At 47.6% G+C, this 18,608-nt stretch overlaps 1 protein-coding gene across 1 annotated transcript in view; it reads right to left on the bottom strand.

The window, feature by feature from the left end:
* RIC8B (RIC8 guanine nucleotide exchange factor B) overlaps positions 1-18,608 on the bottom strand; it is a 151,730-nt gene that overhangs the window by 7,935 nt on the left and 125,187 nt on the right. Inside the window, exons 5-9 of the mRNA XM_063928440.1 lie at positions 17,510-17,660; positions 7,354-7,449; positions 4,502-4,646; positions 2,661-2,805; positions 312-431 (exon numbers count right to left, since the gene is read on the bottom strand). Of these exons, the coding sequence (XP_063784510.1) occupies positions 312-431; positions 2,661-2,805; positions 4,502-4,646; positions 7,354-7,449; positions 17,510-17,660 (657 nt within the window). The remainder of the gene's footprint in view (positions 1-311; positions 432-2,660; positions 2,806-4,501; positions 4,647-7,353; positions 7,450-17,509; positions 17,661-18,608) is intronic.

The raw sequence follows: 18,608 nt of genomic DNA, 5'->3' as shown, positions 1-18,608 counted from the left end.
CTGCTGCATCCCGTACCCAACCCATATGTACAGTACTAACTCCCATCAGTGCTGCAGTTTCAGGTTTGGCACGCTGCGGGGAGAGGCTATCACCTCACTCACAGTCCGCTACATGTAGGCTTTGTACACTGAAAACTCTAGCTTTATTTAACAACTGCAGAAGTAAACAAAAGTGAGCAAAGACTTCATCGAAAATGGAGGTGCTGTTGTTATACGGCTAGTAACTGGGAAGGGGAGAACACAGTACAAAGACTTGCCCAGCACCAGGGAACCTGTTATTGCAGAACATGGAGCCGCTGTTACATCAGTACCTGGAAAGTTTATCAAACATGTTGACGAGTTTCATCGCCTCATACTCCTTCTGCTCCTCTGTCATTTCATCCATAGGATTCGGCATTGGTTCCTCCACGTGACCAGTTATGAGGTTAATGCTGAAAAAACAGGAATGCATATTATATATTAATATTCCCAAATTGCCCTCCACTGGACACGTGTCTAAGCAATTGACTGCATTCCCCCCCTACACACACACACACACACATACACACACACACACACAGTGATCATGGCAATGCAACAGAACAACAAGCGGAGGAAAACTATACATGTATAATACAGTGCTGTAACCTACCCCAACCAGGAAATACCAACTACATTACACTGCTAAACGATGGTACTGCCAGGCTATATTTCCCAGTGCACCAGGTTATTAAAGAATGCTCACTAAGTCATTTAAATAAAAATACAGTATATAGGTGTACAATTAATTCTGTGGTTGTGACAATTTATTGCGCGCGGCAACACTGAAACCAGCAGGTCTAGTAGTGCTCAATAGCACATCCCACAGTGGCCATTTATATAGAGGTGTAGGGGAGTGCAAAACAAATGTTCTCTCTTTTGTGAGCTATACCCGCCCCTGTGCCAGGTAACATATACCCGCCCCTGTGCCAGGTAACATGGCTGATGACCAGGGCGTAGAATACTAACAAAGCACCAAAGGACAGGCCAGGAGCAAAGAATGAAAGGGAGAAGAGAAGGACCATGTTCTAGAATGAGAACAACAATCCTAACTAGGATAATGGTGAATGGAATAGAACAGACACAGAGGGGTATATTTACTAGAGGTGTGAGTTTTGTAGTAGTGGGGATGTTGCCCACAGCAACCAATCAGAGTCCACTTAACATATATCTAGCAGCTTCTAGAAGATAATAGCTAGAATCTGATTGGTTGCTATGGGTAACATCTCAACTTTTAAAAAACTCACACCTTACTAAATATACCCCAAAGAGAGTAGGTAGAGTGTCACCTAAGCGACTGTGATAAAAGGATTTGTTCTCATACACCTAGCATCAATGCACCAAGCAGCAGTGAGCCGTGCCAAATGGTGTTGCATCGTTTTCACGAAAATGTGCATCTAAAACGCATGCGATGTGACAAAACCGCTTCACAAGACTGCATGGAAAAGTTTGATATGTGACACTTGCATATATGTGTGTGTCTGAGCCTGAATCTGTATACGAAGTGCTATGATGCAGCAGCCATAGCTTTTTTCATGACAAGTTCCATTGTGCTTCATATACAGACTCAGACACAGCGTCATGACATGCCCGCATTTGACAAGCCCTCCAATGTTACCTCCCATAAACACACACTGACTGTTAATCACTATGGGGGGACATGTACTAAGCGGTGATAAAAGTGGGGAAGTGAGCCAGTGGAGAAGTGCCCATGGCCACCAATCCGCATTGAAGTAACATTTATAATTTGCATACTATACAATTGTACGAAGCAGCTGACTTGCTCACTTCTCCACTTTTATCACTGCTTAGTACATGTCCCCCTTAGTGTCCATATCCTGATGAGCAGTATGCCTTAGACATGGTCCTCCAGCCTGTTACCACCTGCAAACTGCACATATTGCTTGGCTCCTTCAGCCAGGACGGTTCTTCAGTTCTCCCAACAAAGCCAAAAACTATGGTGGTCATTCCGAGTTGATCGCTAGCTGAAAATGTTCGCTGCGCTGATGAAAAAAAAAAAAAACCCGGCACTTCTGCGCATGCGGTGCTATGCGCACGCACAACGTACTTTCACAACGACCGATGTAGTTTCACACAAGGTCTAGCGAAGTTTTTCAGTCGCACTGGTGGCCGCAGAGTGAATGACATGAAGTGGGCATTTCTGGGTGTTAACTGGCCATTTTCAGGGAGTGTTCGAAAAAAAGCAGGCGTGCCAGGAAAAACGCAGGCGTGGCTGGGTGAACGCAAGGCGTGTTCGTGACGTCAAAATAGGAACTGAATAGTATGAAGTGATCGCAAGCGCTGAGTAGGTCTGAAGCTACTCTGAAACTGCACAAAATTTTGTAGCCGCTGTGCGATCCTTTCGTTCGCACTTCTGCTAAGCTAACATACACTCCCAGTGGGAGGCGGCATAGCGTTTGCACGTCTGCCAAAAACATCTAGCGAGCAACTCGGAATGACCCCCTATGTGCAATATATTGGCCAGCTGAAATGATGGCGGAGATGAGGAAATCTTATAGGGCAGAAAGAAGTGGGACCTGTGCAAAGGTTGCCTTGAGGTGGGAAATCTGTGCCATCAAGGCTATGTCACTGTACTGTTGCTACCAATACAATCGTGTTGTAGCTACAACATGTTTTCTTACTTTGGTTTTGCCTTGATATACTCTTCAGTGTCCGTATCCTCATCATCAGAATACCAGTGGTCCCCTCTCCCACCAGCCAGGAGACCTCTGGCAGCAAGAAGACCGGCTGCGTTTCCGTAACCCGTATACTTCAGCAAGTTATCCACTGTCGGGAAAAACGATGGTTATGGTGAGTGCCAGCAACATTTTATTATTGATAAGCAGTTTTTTTGGGACCTTGGCAAATAGATCAAAACTTTTTCACATAAAGAAATCAAATTAATAAACAATTTTGATGAAGAAATGAAAAGGACACTAGTACTTTTATCAATAGACAGACATTTATTTTTATCATTTTACTTTCGGTATTATATGTACTTCACTATTTTAGGGAAGCTGCAAAGATTAAGAACTCGCTGTGTAGCATTTATGATAATTCATTTTTGCTAAGATAACAACAGGGCTGGAAGGTGACCAGGGCCCAGTGAGGACTCCCTGCAGCACGGACTACACACTTGGGCCCAGTGAGAACCCCCTGCAGCACTGACTACATACTGGGGCCCAGTGAGAACCCCCTGCAGCACTGACTACATACTGGGGCCCAGTGATGACTCTCTGCAGCACTGATCACACACTGGAGCCCAGTGAGGACTCCCTGCAGTACTGACTACATACTGGGGCCCAGTGATGACTCTCTGCAGCACTGATCACACACTGGAGCCCAGTGAGGACTCCCTGCAGAACTGACTACATACTGGGGCCCAGTGATGACTCCTTGCAGCACTGATTACACACTGGAGCCCAGTGAGGACTCCCTGCAGAACTGACTACATACTGGGGCCCAGTGAGGACTCCCTGCGGCACTGATCATACACTGGGGCCCAGTGAGGACTCCTTGCAGCACTGACTACACACTTGGGCCCAGTGAGAACCCCCTGCAGCACTGACTACATACTGGGGCCCGGTGATGACTCCCTGCAGCACTGATCACACACTGGAGCCCAGTGAGAACCCCCTGCAGTACTGACTACATACTGGGGCCCAGTGATGACTTCCTGCGGCACTGATCCCACACTGGGGCCCAGTGATGACTCCCTGCAGCACTGATTACAGACGCCTGAAGAACGGAACCGGATTATCAGCAGAATTATCTGCCAGCATATTGCCAAGAAATCAGTTCCATGTGAATCACATAACAAGCAAAAACTACTTGCCATCAAACTAAAAAAGAGATATGATGTCCAAAGAGTGGATACGTTGACAAGTTGTCCATAGCAACCAATCACCTTTTACCTATCAATTTAAAGAATGAACTTGATAAATGCCAGCTAGGCACTGATTTGTTGCTGTGGGCAACTTCTCCCACTGTGTACTCTTTAGGAGGTTTGATACATCTCCTCTTAAGTGTTTTCTTTTTGCCAGCATAAAAAGGTTTCTGCTTACAAATATGGACCTGAAATACACATATAAGACTTTTTTTTTTTAGCAAACATTTCCTTAGACTAGCAAATATTATATAATAAATGGTGGCAAACTGCTCTAATCAAGCTGGTAACAATCCTCAGGTGCTGCGGGAGGGGGTTACTCTAGACAAGAAAAACAAAATGGATTTTTCCCACGCACTCTGCTGGCTGTTAGTAAGAAGAACTATATACTATGTAATAATAGAAAATGTAGAGCTCTTCGTTACATATGTTTTGCAAAAGATATGATAAGCCTCCAGGCCACTTCACGGCTGCTCTATTACTGGAGGTCCCTAACTAAGCATTAATCCAGGGCTTGGACCCCACAAAGTCGGCCATAGATGGAGCCCTTTTGTTTTTCTCAAATATTATATAAGCCAGTCTCTATATGACAATTACCTCGCTCCTTGCAAAGAACAAACAGAAATTCAGCTGCAATCTGCTTCACCCCTAAATCCACGTGGGTCATCAGTCGCACCAATTTGTTCCTTACAGTTGTGCCCACTTCTGGGCGGCTGGATACATCTCTCAGAGGCGGAAGAACCTTCAAGTAAAGCCAACAAAGGTGAAGGACAAGCGGAATAGTATTGGAATAGCAAATCAATGGTCATCTACAGTAACTGAAATATACTGAATATTTATACTGAATATTTAAGGGGCTTACACAAACCCATTACCACAGACTTTATTATACAGCCCCTGATTGGATGGCAGCTCATCCAATACTGAGCAAGGTATCATTTTAGCCCCCTTGGAGGTCTCCTAAGTTTTATCTGTACTGCAGAATTAAAGCAAGTCTCCACTAGAGGTCATCAGCATCAATAGGGCTATTTGAAAAACTTTTGTTTTTTGTTTTGTTTTTAAATTTTGTTTGTTTTAAGAATGTAATCATCATTGTTTTACAGTTTAGCTTGCCCATTCTTTAGGTATCTGTTCTATAATCCTTTCCTCCCTTTAAAATGCTCATGTCTGTGTTATTCATGTGACATAATCCACTGAAAGTATATGAACCTATCAGCAAAGGGTACATATGACACATTTAGATGTGTTGTAGTATATTGTGACACTCTCACTGGTATATGATTTGAAATACATTGTCTTTATGAGCGCCCCACATTACTGATCCTGGATTAACACATAGGCATTGGTAAGTCATTTCTTAGTTCATGTAAGGAATCCATTAGTACTAGGTTGTTCAATTTTAAAATGATCCCAGCTTGGCATCAAAACGTTGACTCTTAATAGATGCTTTAAAATGAAAGCTTTCATTTACCCGATGATGGTAAGTGCAACTGATTGACATGGTTATCAAATAACGGATGCAGTCAATATACCGGCTGTCGGGATCCCGGCGAGCAGGAGACCGACGCCAGAATCCCAACAGCCGGTGAAATGCCGACCAGCGGAATCCCGGCAAGCGCTTGGAATTCCCACTCGGTTGGTTGGTCCACACTGGCAACTCGCTGCCGGGATTCCAGCAGGCGGGATGCCGATGTCGGTATAGTGACAGCCGGCATCCTGTCTGCCGGGATATCATATGTATCCAATAATGATGGCAAATACAGCTATGCTAATAGATAGGGAAATTCACATATTGCTCATGTATCCACAGCCTAATCTTATCCTAGCTAAAGCTACAGGCAACGGGAATCTGCTGATCATTACCTTCTCACAGGTAACAGTCTACTTCTCATATAATCCATTAATAAGCAAAGCAGGAGAATGGCTAACATGTACGAGAGACAACTAAACACACTCACACTATAATAAATACACACAAGCCTGTGTGTGGGAATTTACTCCATTTACTTAATGTGCCTATTTCTAGGACAGATGACACCTGATCTCTATCAGCCTACTTGGGTGTACCCCCATCGCTGACATGCAGGGGTCTCCCATACCTATGGCCTTCATTCACTGCTGCTGATGGGGCCTAGCCGAAGTAGAGGATCGTCAGGGCTGTAAGCGGTGCCAATGTCAGGACTAGCGCCAATCTGCCAGTCGATGGGCTGTACACTGCTAGTCTCTCCAATGGAACTGGGACCTTCTCTCTGCCGCCATCTTGCCACCTCCACATGAGGACTCCAGCTTGTGCCAGCTGCCGGGAGTTAACGAAATTCACCGCCTGGCAACTTGTGGCTATCCCAGGATCTCTCTGCCCCTGCTCCACGATGCTGTTGCCGCCGAGAGCTGAGGCCACCAGCGCAGCTGATCTGCCACCTAGCCATCTTGGGGGGCCTTCCTGCACACTCCATCTTGCTACCGACCAGTGCGTCACCTCCTCAGCTATAGTACATCAGTGTCCACTGCTCCAGGGGCCCCCTATCTCACCGGGACCCTGCTGCTGGCTTAGCAGCACTGCCGGAGATACTTCCATCCAGTTTCTGGCCTCCATCTGCCTCCGAGCCTGCCGATGTTTGCTGAATTTTACTGTTCATGTCATATAATCTCTACTGCCCATCATTCTTACTGCATTACCTTTTCCTATCACTCTGTCTATGTCCACCATTTACACACCCTGCCAGCAGCAACCCGCAAAGTGCGCCCCAGATGGATGGGATGAAAAATACATGGATTTGACGGTTGTGTTGGGACACTGCTTCTAGCACTAGGATGCTCCAACTCCCATTTGGTGTCATCTTTTCTACAACAGACAAGCTTTATGAAGATGCTGACTTCATTTTCCAGCAGGACTTGGCACCAACCCACACTGCCAAAAGTACCAAAACCTGGTTCAAGACTGTGGGATTACTGTGCTGGATTAGCAGATTCTATGGGGCATTGCCAAGAGAAAGATGAGAGACATGAGACCGAACAATGCAAAAGAGCTGAAGGCCGCTATTGAAGCATCCTGGTCTTCCATAACACCTCAGCAGTGCCACAGGCTGATAGAATCCATTCCACGCCGCATTGAGGCAGTAATTCATGCAAAAGGGGCCCAAACCAAGTACTGAGTACATATGCATGATTATACTTTCCAGAGGGCCGACATTTCTGTATTTAAAATCCTTTTTTTAGTGATTTTATGTAATATTCTAATTTTCTGAGATTTTGGATTTGCGGTTATCTTAAATTGTAAACCACAATCATCAAAATTATAACAAATAAAGGCTTGAAATATCTCACTTTGCATGTAAAGAGTCTATATAATATATTAGTTTCACCTGTTAAGTTGAATTACTGAAATAAATGAACTTTTACACGATATTCTAATTTTCTGAGTTTCACCTGTAATATGGTGAAGTTCTTACCTCCGCTTTGATGTACTTGCGGATATTTCTATGTGCCCTGGAACATTCTGTAAGCAAGCTAAGGACTGGTGTGAGGCCTTCTCTGTAGCTGCAGCCCTGAGATAAGAAGAGAAGGAAAAGGACTGTGATGCCAAGCAAACTGCACAAAATCAGGAAATAATAAAAAATAAAGTAAATCAACTGACTTCATTTCAATAATGTAATGATATTTATGCTAGACACAGGCTTCCTGTCTCCACACAAAAAACAAATGTATCAATTAGAGTATTTGTACAAGCGTCAGTATATGTTATATCCTCTGCTAAAAGCAAGTCTGGTATCTTTGGGAGTCTTGTGTCCAAAACACAATGCAACATAAAATGTTAAAATTAGCCCAATAGTAATTACAAAGCTCTCCCTGTATACGTCACATACCCAAAGGAAATGCAGTCTTTTGTTCCGAGTCAGTCACTTATGCTGCTTTCAGATCGCAAATGCCGGATCCCACCCGGTAAGAGAAACTTGTCCTTACCTGGTGTGAACCGGCATTTGCTCTGCTTTGGTGGCTTTCCGACCTGGCAATATACCGGGTCGGAACCCATAGCAGCGGGGGGGGGCGCAGCAGCAGCAGGGGCGGGGGTGGAGGCGGCCCTGGGAGATAAGCTCATCTCCTGCGCCGCCTCTCCCTATGCTGTGAATGGGAGCCGTGTCGCATCGAAACGGCTCCCATTCACACTGCGCCTGACCCGGTATTCAACCCGGTAATAACCCTTCTTTTTTACCGGGTTGAATTACCGGGTCAGGCGACCCGCTAATTCGGCCAAAGTGCTTTCACATCGCACACTGACCCGTTTCGACACGGCAATATGAAATGTGAAAGGGGTATTAGAAAGTAGTACAGACTTTCAAAAGCCTATTGGTGCAAAAACCATATTGATTCCGAGTCGCACCCAGGTCACATCTAGGGCCCGATTCCAAGTCACACCCATCCATGTCACATCTAAGGCATACTTACTGACATCCTGGCTGCTCTCTCCAGGAGAAAGCAGCCAGGCCGGCTCAGCAAGGGGGCGTGGCTATGATGTTTGAACGGGCAGTGCAGATGTGGAATGGGGCGTGGTTACAGCAATCACCACGTTGTAGCCATGCCCCCTGCTCTGCAATGCTGATATTACCGCCATTATACTGCATTGGGCAAGGCTATGATGACGCAATTCAGCAAGAATCGCGTCATCACTTGCCTGGACTGCCCACTTTACTCACTAAGTGGGCGGCCGGGCAGAGGGGACCTTCAGATCCGGGAGATTTTCCTGTTTTTCCGGGTGGAGTAGGCCAGTATAATCTAAGGGCTGATTCCAAGTCGCACCCTGGTCACATCTAAGGGCTGATTTCGAGTTGCACCCAGGTCATATATGTGGCCTGATTCCGAATTGCACCCAAGTCACACCTAGGACCTCATTTCAAGTCGCACCCAGGTCACATCTAGGGGCTGATTCAGAGTCGCACCCAGGGCCTAATTTCCGAGTCGCACCTTGGTCACACCTAGGGCCTGATTCAGAGTCATACCCAGGTCCACATATAGGGCCTGATTCCAAGTCGCACCCAGGTCATACCTAGGCCCTGAATCCAAGTTGCACCCAGGTCACATATAGTGCGCACCCAATGCAGAGGTTCACCTAGTTGAGCAATCTTTTGGAACTAGTACGATGCATGCATTATACAAAGTGTATACACAAAGGCGCTGTTGCGATCAGGTCAGACGGTATCAGATATGTCATGGAAAAGTGATGGCGTTCCCGGGCGGTGGCTAGTAGTGCACGCAAAAATAGTCTGCTCATTGGGTGAATTATGGGGTATCCATTTGGCACGTCGACAGTCACTAGGTCGACCATTATTGGGACATGGTCAATATGGACAAATGGTCGACACATGAAATTGTCGACACAGGACAGGTCAACACATGAAAATGCCGACATGGTGTTTTTTTGGGGGGAAATAGACTTTTAATTTTACATACTTTACCATCCGCGTGGACTACGATTGGGAATCGTAACCTGTGCCGAGCGCAGCGGTAGTGGAGCGAGGCACCTTGCCCGCAGCATGGTGAGCGAAATGAGCCATGCAAGGGGACGCGGTGCACTAATTGGGGTTCCTGGCCATGTTACGGAAAAAAATTACACCAAAAACAGTTCAGAAATCCATGTCGACCTTTTCATGTGTCAACCTGTCCCACGCCAACCATTTTCATGTGTTGACTATTTGGCCATGTCGACCTAATGACTTTCGACCTTAACATGGTCGACCATTCATATAAGAACAGTGTTATGGGAGTGTGACAGGTATGCCAATGCAAGCAGCTGCATTCAGACGCACAACCACAGGAGGCTGCAGTCAGATGGAGGATCTGTACCTGCCATAGGGCTGATGCATGTTTTGACAGTGGTGGCATATAAGGACACACCAATCGTTATTAGAGTGTGCACAGATGCTAACAGAGGGCATCTCGGTCCTTGCACAGGCAGATGTGCAGATGTACACTAGGGAAGGGGTTTGTAGGGGCATTTGCATAAAGCTGCAGTCAGGCGACCACCAACAGGTGCTACTGTGTGCAACTCAATATCAAACTCCTAGTGAGCTTCTGCAAACTGAGCATCTGCGCCATTCTGAATGGGACAGATCTAAGATGTTTCTCTCCATGGGCCTAATTCTGAGTTGAATGCAGCAGCAATTATGTTAGCAGTTGGGCAAAACCATGTGCACTGCAGAGGGGGCAGATATAACATGCGCAGAGAGATTTAGATTTGGGTGGGGTGTATTCAAACTGAAATCTAAATTGCAGTGTAAAAATAAAGCAGCTAGTATTTACCCTGCACAGAAACAAAATAACCCACCCAGATCTAACTCTCTCTGCAAATGTTATATCTGCCCCCCCTCCCCCTCTGCAGTGCACATGGTTTTGCCCAATTGCTAACAAACTTGCTGCTGCAATCAACTCAGAATTACCCCCCATAGGTGAAATGGGAGTTTGTGCGTATGCACAGAACAGAATCCTCTCACAGGAAGGCGTGGGGGGTGTTTCCCATTACATCACAGTCCGAGTCGTGCCTATGTCAGGGAAAACGAGTTTTATGGTAAGAACTTACCTTTGTTAAAACTCTTTCTGCGAGGTACACTGGGCTCCACAAGGATAGCCATTGGGGTGTAGAGTAGGATCTTGATCCGAAGCACCAACAGGCTCAAAAGCTTTGACCTTCTTCCCAAGATGCATAGCGCCGCCTCCTAAATCACTCCGCCTCCGTGCTCAGGAGCTCAGTTTTGTTAACCTGCCCAATGCAGTAGCAAGTAAAAGAGACAACTGCAAGTTGCCACAAACACCACACTCTCCCGACAGGAGAAGTGTCAGCGGCTAATGCCATACCAACCCAAAGAAGCTAAGTGCGGCAGGGTGGGCGCCTTGTGGGGCTGTGGTTCATCAAATCGACAGTGTCTAGGTCGACAATGTTTAGGTCGACCACTATAGGTCGACAGTCACTAGGTCGACATGGATGGAAGGTTGACAGGGTTTCTAGGTCGACATGTGCTAGGTCGACAGGTCTAAAGGTCGACATGAGGATTTTTTTTTTTTGGTGTCGTTTTCTTCGTAGAGTGACCGGGATCCCAAATTAGTGCACCGCTTCGCTCGCCATGCTTCGGGCAGGATGCCTTCGCTCCGCTACAGCTTCGCTCGGCACACTTTACCGATCCAATCGTAGTCCACGTGGATCGTTAAGTATGAAAAAATTCAAAAAAAGAAAAACAAGTGAAAAACTCATGTCGACCTTTAGACCTGTCAACCTAGCACATGTCGACCTAGAAACCCTGTTGACCTTCCATCCATGTCGACCTATAGTGCTATAGTGGTCGACCTAAACATTGTCGATCTTCAGACCGGATCCCGCCTTGTGGAGCCCAGTGTACCTTGCAGAAAGAGTTTTAACAAAGGTAAGTTCTTACCATAAAACTCGTTTTCTGCTGCGGGGTACACTGGGCTCCACAAGGATAGATATTGGGGATGTCCTAAAGCAGTTCCTTATGGGAGGGGACGCACTGTAGCGGGCACAAGAACCCGGCGTCCAAAGGAAGCATCCTGGGAAGCGGCAGTATCGAAGGCATAGAACCTTATGAACGTGTTCACTGAGGACCACGTAGCCGCCTTGCACAACTGTTCAAGGGCCGCACCATGGCGGGCCGCCCAAGAAGGTCCCACGGACCGAGTAGAATGGGCCGTAATGTGAGCAGGAGCTGACAGACCAGCCTTCACATAAGCATGTGCAATCACCATTCTAATCCATCTGGCCAAAGTCTGCTTGAGCAGGCCAGCCCCGTTTGTGAAACCCAAACAGAATAAAGAGAGAATCAGATTTCCTAACAGAAGCAGTTCTCTTCACATAGATACAGAGAGCCCGTACCACATCCAGAGACCACTCTTTGGGAGACAGATCAGGAGAGACAAAGGCCGGTACCACAATCTCCTGATTAAGGTGGAACAAAGAAACCACCTTAGGCAAATAACCGGGACGAGTCCTAAGAACCGCCCGGACACGGTGAAATAGCAGATATGGGAAACTACAAGACAAGGCACCCAAATCAGACACTATTCTAGCTGAAGCAATAGCCAGCAGAAATACCACCTTAAGGGAAAGCCACTTGAGATCGGCTGAACCAAGAGGTTCAAACGGAGACTCTTGTAACGCCTGCAAAACCACTGACAAGTCCCAAGGAGCCACAGGAGGGACATAGGGAGGTTGGATATGCAACACACCCTGAGTGAAGGTATGCACATCAGGTAAGGTCGCAATCTTTCTCTGAAACCACACCGACAAGGCAGATATATGAACCTTGAGGGAGGCCAGACGCAGGCCTAAGTCCAGGCCCTGCTGAAGAAAGGCCAACAACTTGGCTGTACTAAACTTGGAAGCGTCATAATTGTTAGATGCGTACCAAACAAAGTAAGAATGCCAGACACTATGGCAAATCCGAGCAGAAGCCGGTTTCCGGGCCCGCAACATAGTTTGAATGACCGCCTCAGAAAACCCTTTAGCCCTCAAGACGGAAGCTTCAAGAGCCACGCCATCAAAGACAGCAGGGCCAGGTCCTGGTAGACACAGGGGCCCTGAACGAGGAGGTCTGGGCGTTGTGGAAGTAGAATTGGACGCTCTGACGATAGGCCCTGCAGGTCTGAGAACCAGTGCCGTCTGGGCCACGCTGGAGCTATGAGAAGCAGAATTCCTCTTTCTTGCTTCAACTTCCAAATTACCCTGGGCAGGAGTGACACCGAAGGGAACACGTACGGCAGTCGAAACCTCCACGGCACCGCCAACGCATCCACGAATGCTGCTTGAGGATCCCTCGTCCTTGCTCCGAAGACCGGAACCTTGTGATTGTGTCGAGACGCCATCAGATCTACGTCTGGAAGGCCCCACTTTTCCACTAGGAGTTGAAACACTTCTGGATGGAGGCCCCACTCTCCGGCGTGTACGTCCTGACGACTGAGAAAGTCCGCTTCCCAATTCAGGACTCCCAGAATGAATATTGCCGATATGGCCGGTAGATGCATTCCGCCCAATGTAGAATCCGTGAGACTTCCTTCATTGCCAAACGGCTTCGAGTGCCGCCTTGATGATTTATGTAAGCCACTGTGGTGGCGTTGTCCGACTGTACTTGAACAGGACAGTTCTGAATTAAATGCTGGGCCAGGTTCAACGCACTGAAGACCGCCCGCAATTCCAGAATGTTGATCGAGAGGAGAGATTCCTCCTTGGTCCACCGACCCTGAAGGGAGTGTCGCTCCAGCACCGCTCCCCAACCTCTGAGACTGGCATCTGTCGTCAACAGGACCCAGCCGGATATCCAGAAGGGACGGCCCCTGCACAATCGTTGGTCCCGGAGCCACCAGTGCAGCGACAGACGGACCGTCGGAGTCAATGAGATCATGTGAGACCTGATCCGGTGAGGCAGGCCGTCCCACTTGGCTAGAATCAGCCTCTGGAGGGGGCGAGAATGGAATTGAGCATACTCCACCATGTCGAACGCTGAGACCATGAGGCCCAGCACCTGCATTGCCGAATGTATCGACACTTGCGGACGAGAAAGGAAGCAACGAATCCTGTCCTGAAGCTTCAGGACTTTCTCCTGAGACAAGAACAACCGCTGGTTGTGAGTGTCCAATAGCGCTCCCAGGTGCACCATGCTCTGAGCAGGGACCAGGGAAGATTTCTTCCAGTTGATGAGCCACCCGTGGGCTTGTAGAAACAGGACAGTCATATCCAGATGACGTAGGAGAAGTTCTGGGGAATTTGCCAGTATTAACAAGTCGTCCAGATACGGCAGGATCCTGACCCCTTGACGGCGGAGTACCACCGTCATCACCGCCATAACTTTGGTGAAGACTCGCGGAGTCGTAGTTAAACCAAAAGGTAATGCCCGAAACTGGTAATGGAGGTTGCCAATCGCAAACCTCAGGTAGTGCTGATGTGACACTGCTATAGGAATATGCAGGTAAGCATCCTGTATGTCCAGGGAGACCATGTAATCCCCAGGTTCCAAGGCCAGAACTATAGAGCGAATGGTTTCCATACGGAACTTGGAAACTTTCACAAACCTGTTCAATACCTTGAGATTGAGAATGGGCTGAGAGGACCAGTTCGGTTTCGGGACTAGTAACAGCGGAGAATAGTACCCCCGGCCCCTCTGAGCAAGAGGCACCTGTACTACGACTCCTGTATCCAGGAGGGTCTGTACCACCGAATGTAGAGTGTTTGCCTTTGTCTGGTCCAACGGGACGTCTGTCAGGCAAAATCGATGAGGGGGACGGTTTTTGAAAGCTATGGCGTAACCTCGAGTGACGACTTCCCGTACCCAGGCATCTGAAGTGGTCTTCAATCATTCCTGGGTATACCCTAGAAGCCGGCCCGCCACTCTGGGATACCCCAGGGGGAGGCCCGCCCCGTCATGCGGCAGGCTTATCCGTCTTGGACGCTGGCTGACGGGCATCCCAGGCTCTTTTGGGCTTCGGCTTACCAGGTTTGGAAGTGCGGGCCTGCTTGTTGTACGCCTGACCTTTTGCTTAACCTGAAGGACGAAAGGGGCAAAAGGAAGTACCTACACAGAAGGAGCGGTACTTGGCAGACAGGCAGTTTTGGCAGTAGCCAAGTCAGCCACTATCTTATTTAAGTCTTCCCCAAACAGAATAACTCCCTTGAAAGGGAGTCCCTCCAGGGTTTTTCTAGAGTCCAGATCCACAGACCAGGATCTCAGCCACAATATCCGGCGAACCAGGACTGATGTCATAGAGGCCTTGGCTGCTAGAATACCGGCATCAGAAGCCGCCTCTTTAATATAGTGAGAAGCTGTGACAATATAAGACAAGCATTGTCTAGCATGGTCAGAAGAGATTTCAGCTTCTAACTCCAAGGCCCATGCTTCAATAGCCCCTGCAGCCCATGTTGCTGCAATAGTGGGCCTTTGTGCAGCACCCGTGAGGGGGGTAAATCGCTTTCAGACAACCCTCCACACGTTTATCGGTAGGCTCTTTTAGAGAAGTGATGGTAGTGACAGGTAGACCTGAGGAAACCACCATCCTAGCCACATGTGAGTCTATTGGAGGAGGCGTTTTCCCAATTTTTAGACAGCTCTGACGCGAGGTGATAGCGAGCCAGCATCTTCTTTTGGAGGCACAAACTTCTTTCCCGGGTTTCCCCAGGGTTCCTGATGTATATCCACTAGGTGGTCAGAGTGAGGTAAAACTTATTTAACCACCTTCTGACGCTTGAACCTATCTGGTTTCTTAGGAGGGACGGATGGCTCGGGATCATCCGTAATCTGTAAAATCAACTTAATAGCCTCCAAAAGATCAGGAACATCCACATGTGAACTACCCTCCCCATCAGCAGTATCTGAGTCAGAATCTGTGGGGTCAGTGTAAGCGCCATCTTCATCAGACGAGGTGTCAGTGACAGCAGTGGATTGTGTGGAGATAAGAGCTCACTTAGAGGACCCCAAGGACTGGTTCAACTTCTTCAATTGAGTAGACAAAGTATCCGCCCACGGCGGGATAGCTGCGGGGACCACATACGGTTGCACCGGCATAGGAGGTCCCATAGGGGGTGTTAGTTTAGTAACTAGCGTATGTAGAAGCGTGGAGAAAGTAGCCCACAGTGTGTTATTATGTACCCCCGTTGCTACAGTCCCACTGGGGGGCAAGGAGCCCCCAGAACCAGAGCCCACAGCTGCTATAGTCTCCTCATAGGGATCTGTGGCTTCAGCAACACCGGCAGTGTGTTCAGCCCCAGAACCGTTACCTTCAGAAGCAGACATGATAAAACTTGCAGTATCAGGTAACACAGTACAATTGTCAGCAGCACAATACCTCTTGCCCAAACCCCTGCGCAGTGTAGTCAGCACAAGCAGAGATACAGGAGAGATATGGTGACTAAAATCACAAAGAAAATCCTATATAATTATAAAACCTGACGCATCAAGCCCCCTCAGGTTATAGAATATAGGGATAGCAAGTTGAGTGAGAGACACGAAATGGAAACCACTCAGCAAGCTAATGCACGCACATATAGTCACAGTTATACACTGCAGAGGTTATTACTAACAATAATACTGCACTGGACCAGCTTATATATATAGCTATGAAGTCAATAGATATAACACTGCACAGTAAAAACTGGATGTATATCACAGGGTACTTGTACCAGAGAACCCTGACTAAATGCACTCTTTCTTAACTATCACTGTCTAATTGACATGTAGAATACTAAAGTGTCATGTAAAGTCACAGCGCTGACAACCAGGCGGCTTTACAAAGGAGGATTTGCCCAAGCAGTCCCAGGAACAGTGTAGCTGAGAGAAATGGCGCCCAAACACTGACAGGGAGTGAGGAAAAGACAGAGATGCAGCTCCAGAGCAGGAACATTTGCTGGAGTTGGCGCCCTGGGTCTGGGGGAGGGGCTCCAGGTCTAAGCCTTACCCCCTCTGCTGGCAAAACCACTGGGTACTGCGGGCTACTTGTAAAAAGGTTTAGAGAGAAAACCTGACCTGCACACATGCCCTGGTGATCTAGTGGGATCGCCTGTACTGTCAGAGTGTCCACCGCCAGCGCGCGCGGCCCGCCTCCCACCGGCCGTGCCGGATCGCGATAAAGTGCGGGTCCCTTGAGCGGGACCCACTTACCTCCTCCCGAAGTGCGGCCACGCGATCCCGGAGAGCCCCAGCCGTGTGTGACTAACTTGGAAGAAAACCGGAGCCTCTTGCTGTAGGTACCCGACAACCAGGGCGCGGGAGTGTACAGCGCCGCTGGAGGAGAGATGGAGCTGCAGCAGGCAATGTCTACTGACATCTAACACAATCTGTGCGTCTGCTGCAGCCCTTGAAGTCTTCTTTTTTCCTCAGAAAAAGTTTTCTAGCGCTGCTGTGAGCAGCTCTTCCTGTCACATGCTTGCACTGCAAGCACCAACTACAAACTAAGCTCCTGTGCACGGAGGCGGGGTGATATATGAGGCGGCACTATGCATCTTGGGAAGAAGGTCAAAGCTTTTGAGCCTTGTTGGTGCTTTGGATCAAGATCCTACTCTACACCCCAATGTCCATCCCTGTGGAGCCCAGTGTACCTCACAGCAGAAACACCTATTTCACGCACCCACCATGGAGTAAGAGAGCCAATACTAATGATGATAGCCAGTGTAACGCTGGAAATGCCCGACTGCTATAGAAACACAGGGTATGGGACTCATGGTCGACAGTGTCTAGGTCGACACGGCCATTAGGTCAACATGAACATGGTCGGTGTGAAAAAAAGGTCGACATTAGTTTTTTTTTTTTAAATTGTGTCTTTGTAAAGTGACCGGGAATCCCAATTAGGGCACCGTGACCCTCGCATGGCGAGCACGCTACCACTGCGCTCAGCACAGGTTACCGTTCCCAATCGTAGTTCAAGTGGATCGTAAAGTATGAAAATGTTCAAAAAAAGAAAAGAAATGTGAAAAACTCATGTCGACCTTTTTCACATCGACCTAATGGTCGTGTCGACCTATTTCTAGTGCTGACCTATTCACTGTCGACCAATGGGTGTCGACCCAGAGTTCGGATGCCAGAAACACTGTACCCCCCGAAATACTGTAGACAGCGATACCTTGTCTATCCTCTTCTCCATAAAATCCAGAATGAGCTGAATGGCCTCCATATCTGGCTCGTTGTTATTTGCAGACATTTCTTTCCCTGCCGGGCTGATAAGGACATCAAGGCACGAAACTGGAACATTGCTCAACAAGTTGACTGTATTGCTGAGAAGAAAAAAAATAGTAACAATAATATTAATTCATCGATCAATATGTGTAGAAGAAGCAGGAGATGTGATTTGCAGGGGACAGGTTCATATACCTGGAAGAGGTCCATGTGTAAGCCCTGGCCTCATACCTGTCACATTACAGCTCAACTTGCACCCAGTTTCAAGAAAACTTTTTCGTACACATTTTATTTTATTACTGGCAAGTGAGAAGGAACGCTCGCTGTATAAGTAAGTGCACATTATGAGATATACCAGGCCTGGCCAACCTGTGGCTCTCCAGCTGTTGTAAAACTACAAGTCCCATCATGCTTTGCCACAGTTTTGCTATTAGGGAATGCTAAAACTGTGGCAGGGCATGCAGGGATGTGTAGTTTCACAACATCTGGAGAGCCACAGGTTGGCCAGGCCTGAGATATACAATGTGGGCGCGAGGTTGCAGGATGTCACGAGACAGCAGAGCTTGCAATTACCCCAGAGTATAAAGTAAGATTGCTACAGAGTACCAGGGGCTTTCATAGGGCAAAATATCCAGTATATAGTACAGTATTAGTACCTGTGTAAAGAAAAAGATGCCATTCAAGTTCCTAGTAAGTGATTCCACATAAGTATAGAAGGTATAGAAAGGACTCTGGAGCACATACTTGGAAGAGTACCTTCTGTTTCATGCACACTACATTAATGAAGGGCTGAATGAAGTCTCCGGTTACTAATGAATGAATATACTGCATTCTTACAAACTTATTTCACTAAGGGGGAAATGTATCTTGCTTTCTAAAGAGTGGTGGTTAAGTTGAGAAGTGGTTCATTCTCTACTCTTTAGAATGCTTAGTACATCTCCCCCTTAGTGTAAACAATGGTTACATTTTAGCTGCACAACTGTACACTTAAGCTGGGTACACATTAGGCCAATCGATCTGACGATCGGTAAGTGCACACACACACA

Source organism: Pseudophryne corroboree, chromosome 6, assembly GCF_028390025.1.
Source record: "Pseudophryne corroboree isolate aPseCor3 chromosome 6, aPseCor3.hap2, whole genome shotgun sequence".
In the NCBI taxonomy this organism is placed as follows: Eukaryota; Metazoa; Chordata; class Amphibia; order Anura; family Myobatrachidae; genus Pseudophryne; species Pseudophryne corroboree.
This window is presented reverse-complemented; position numbering and strand designations above follow the sequence as displayed.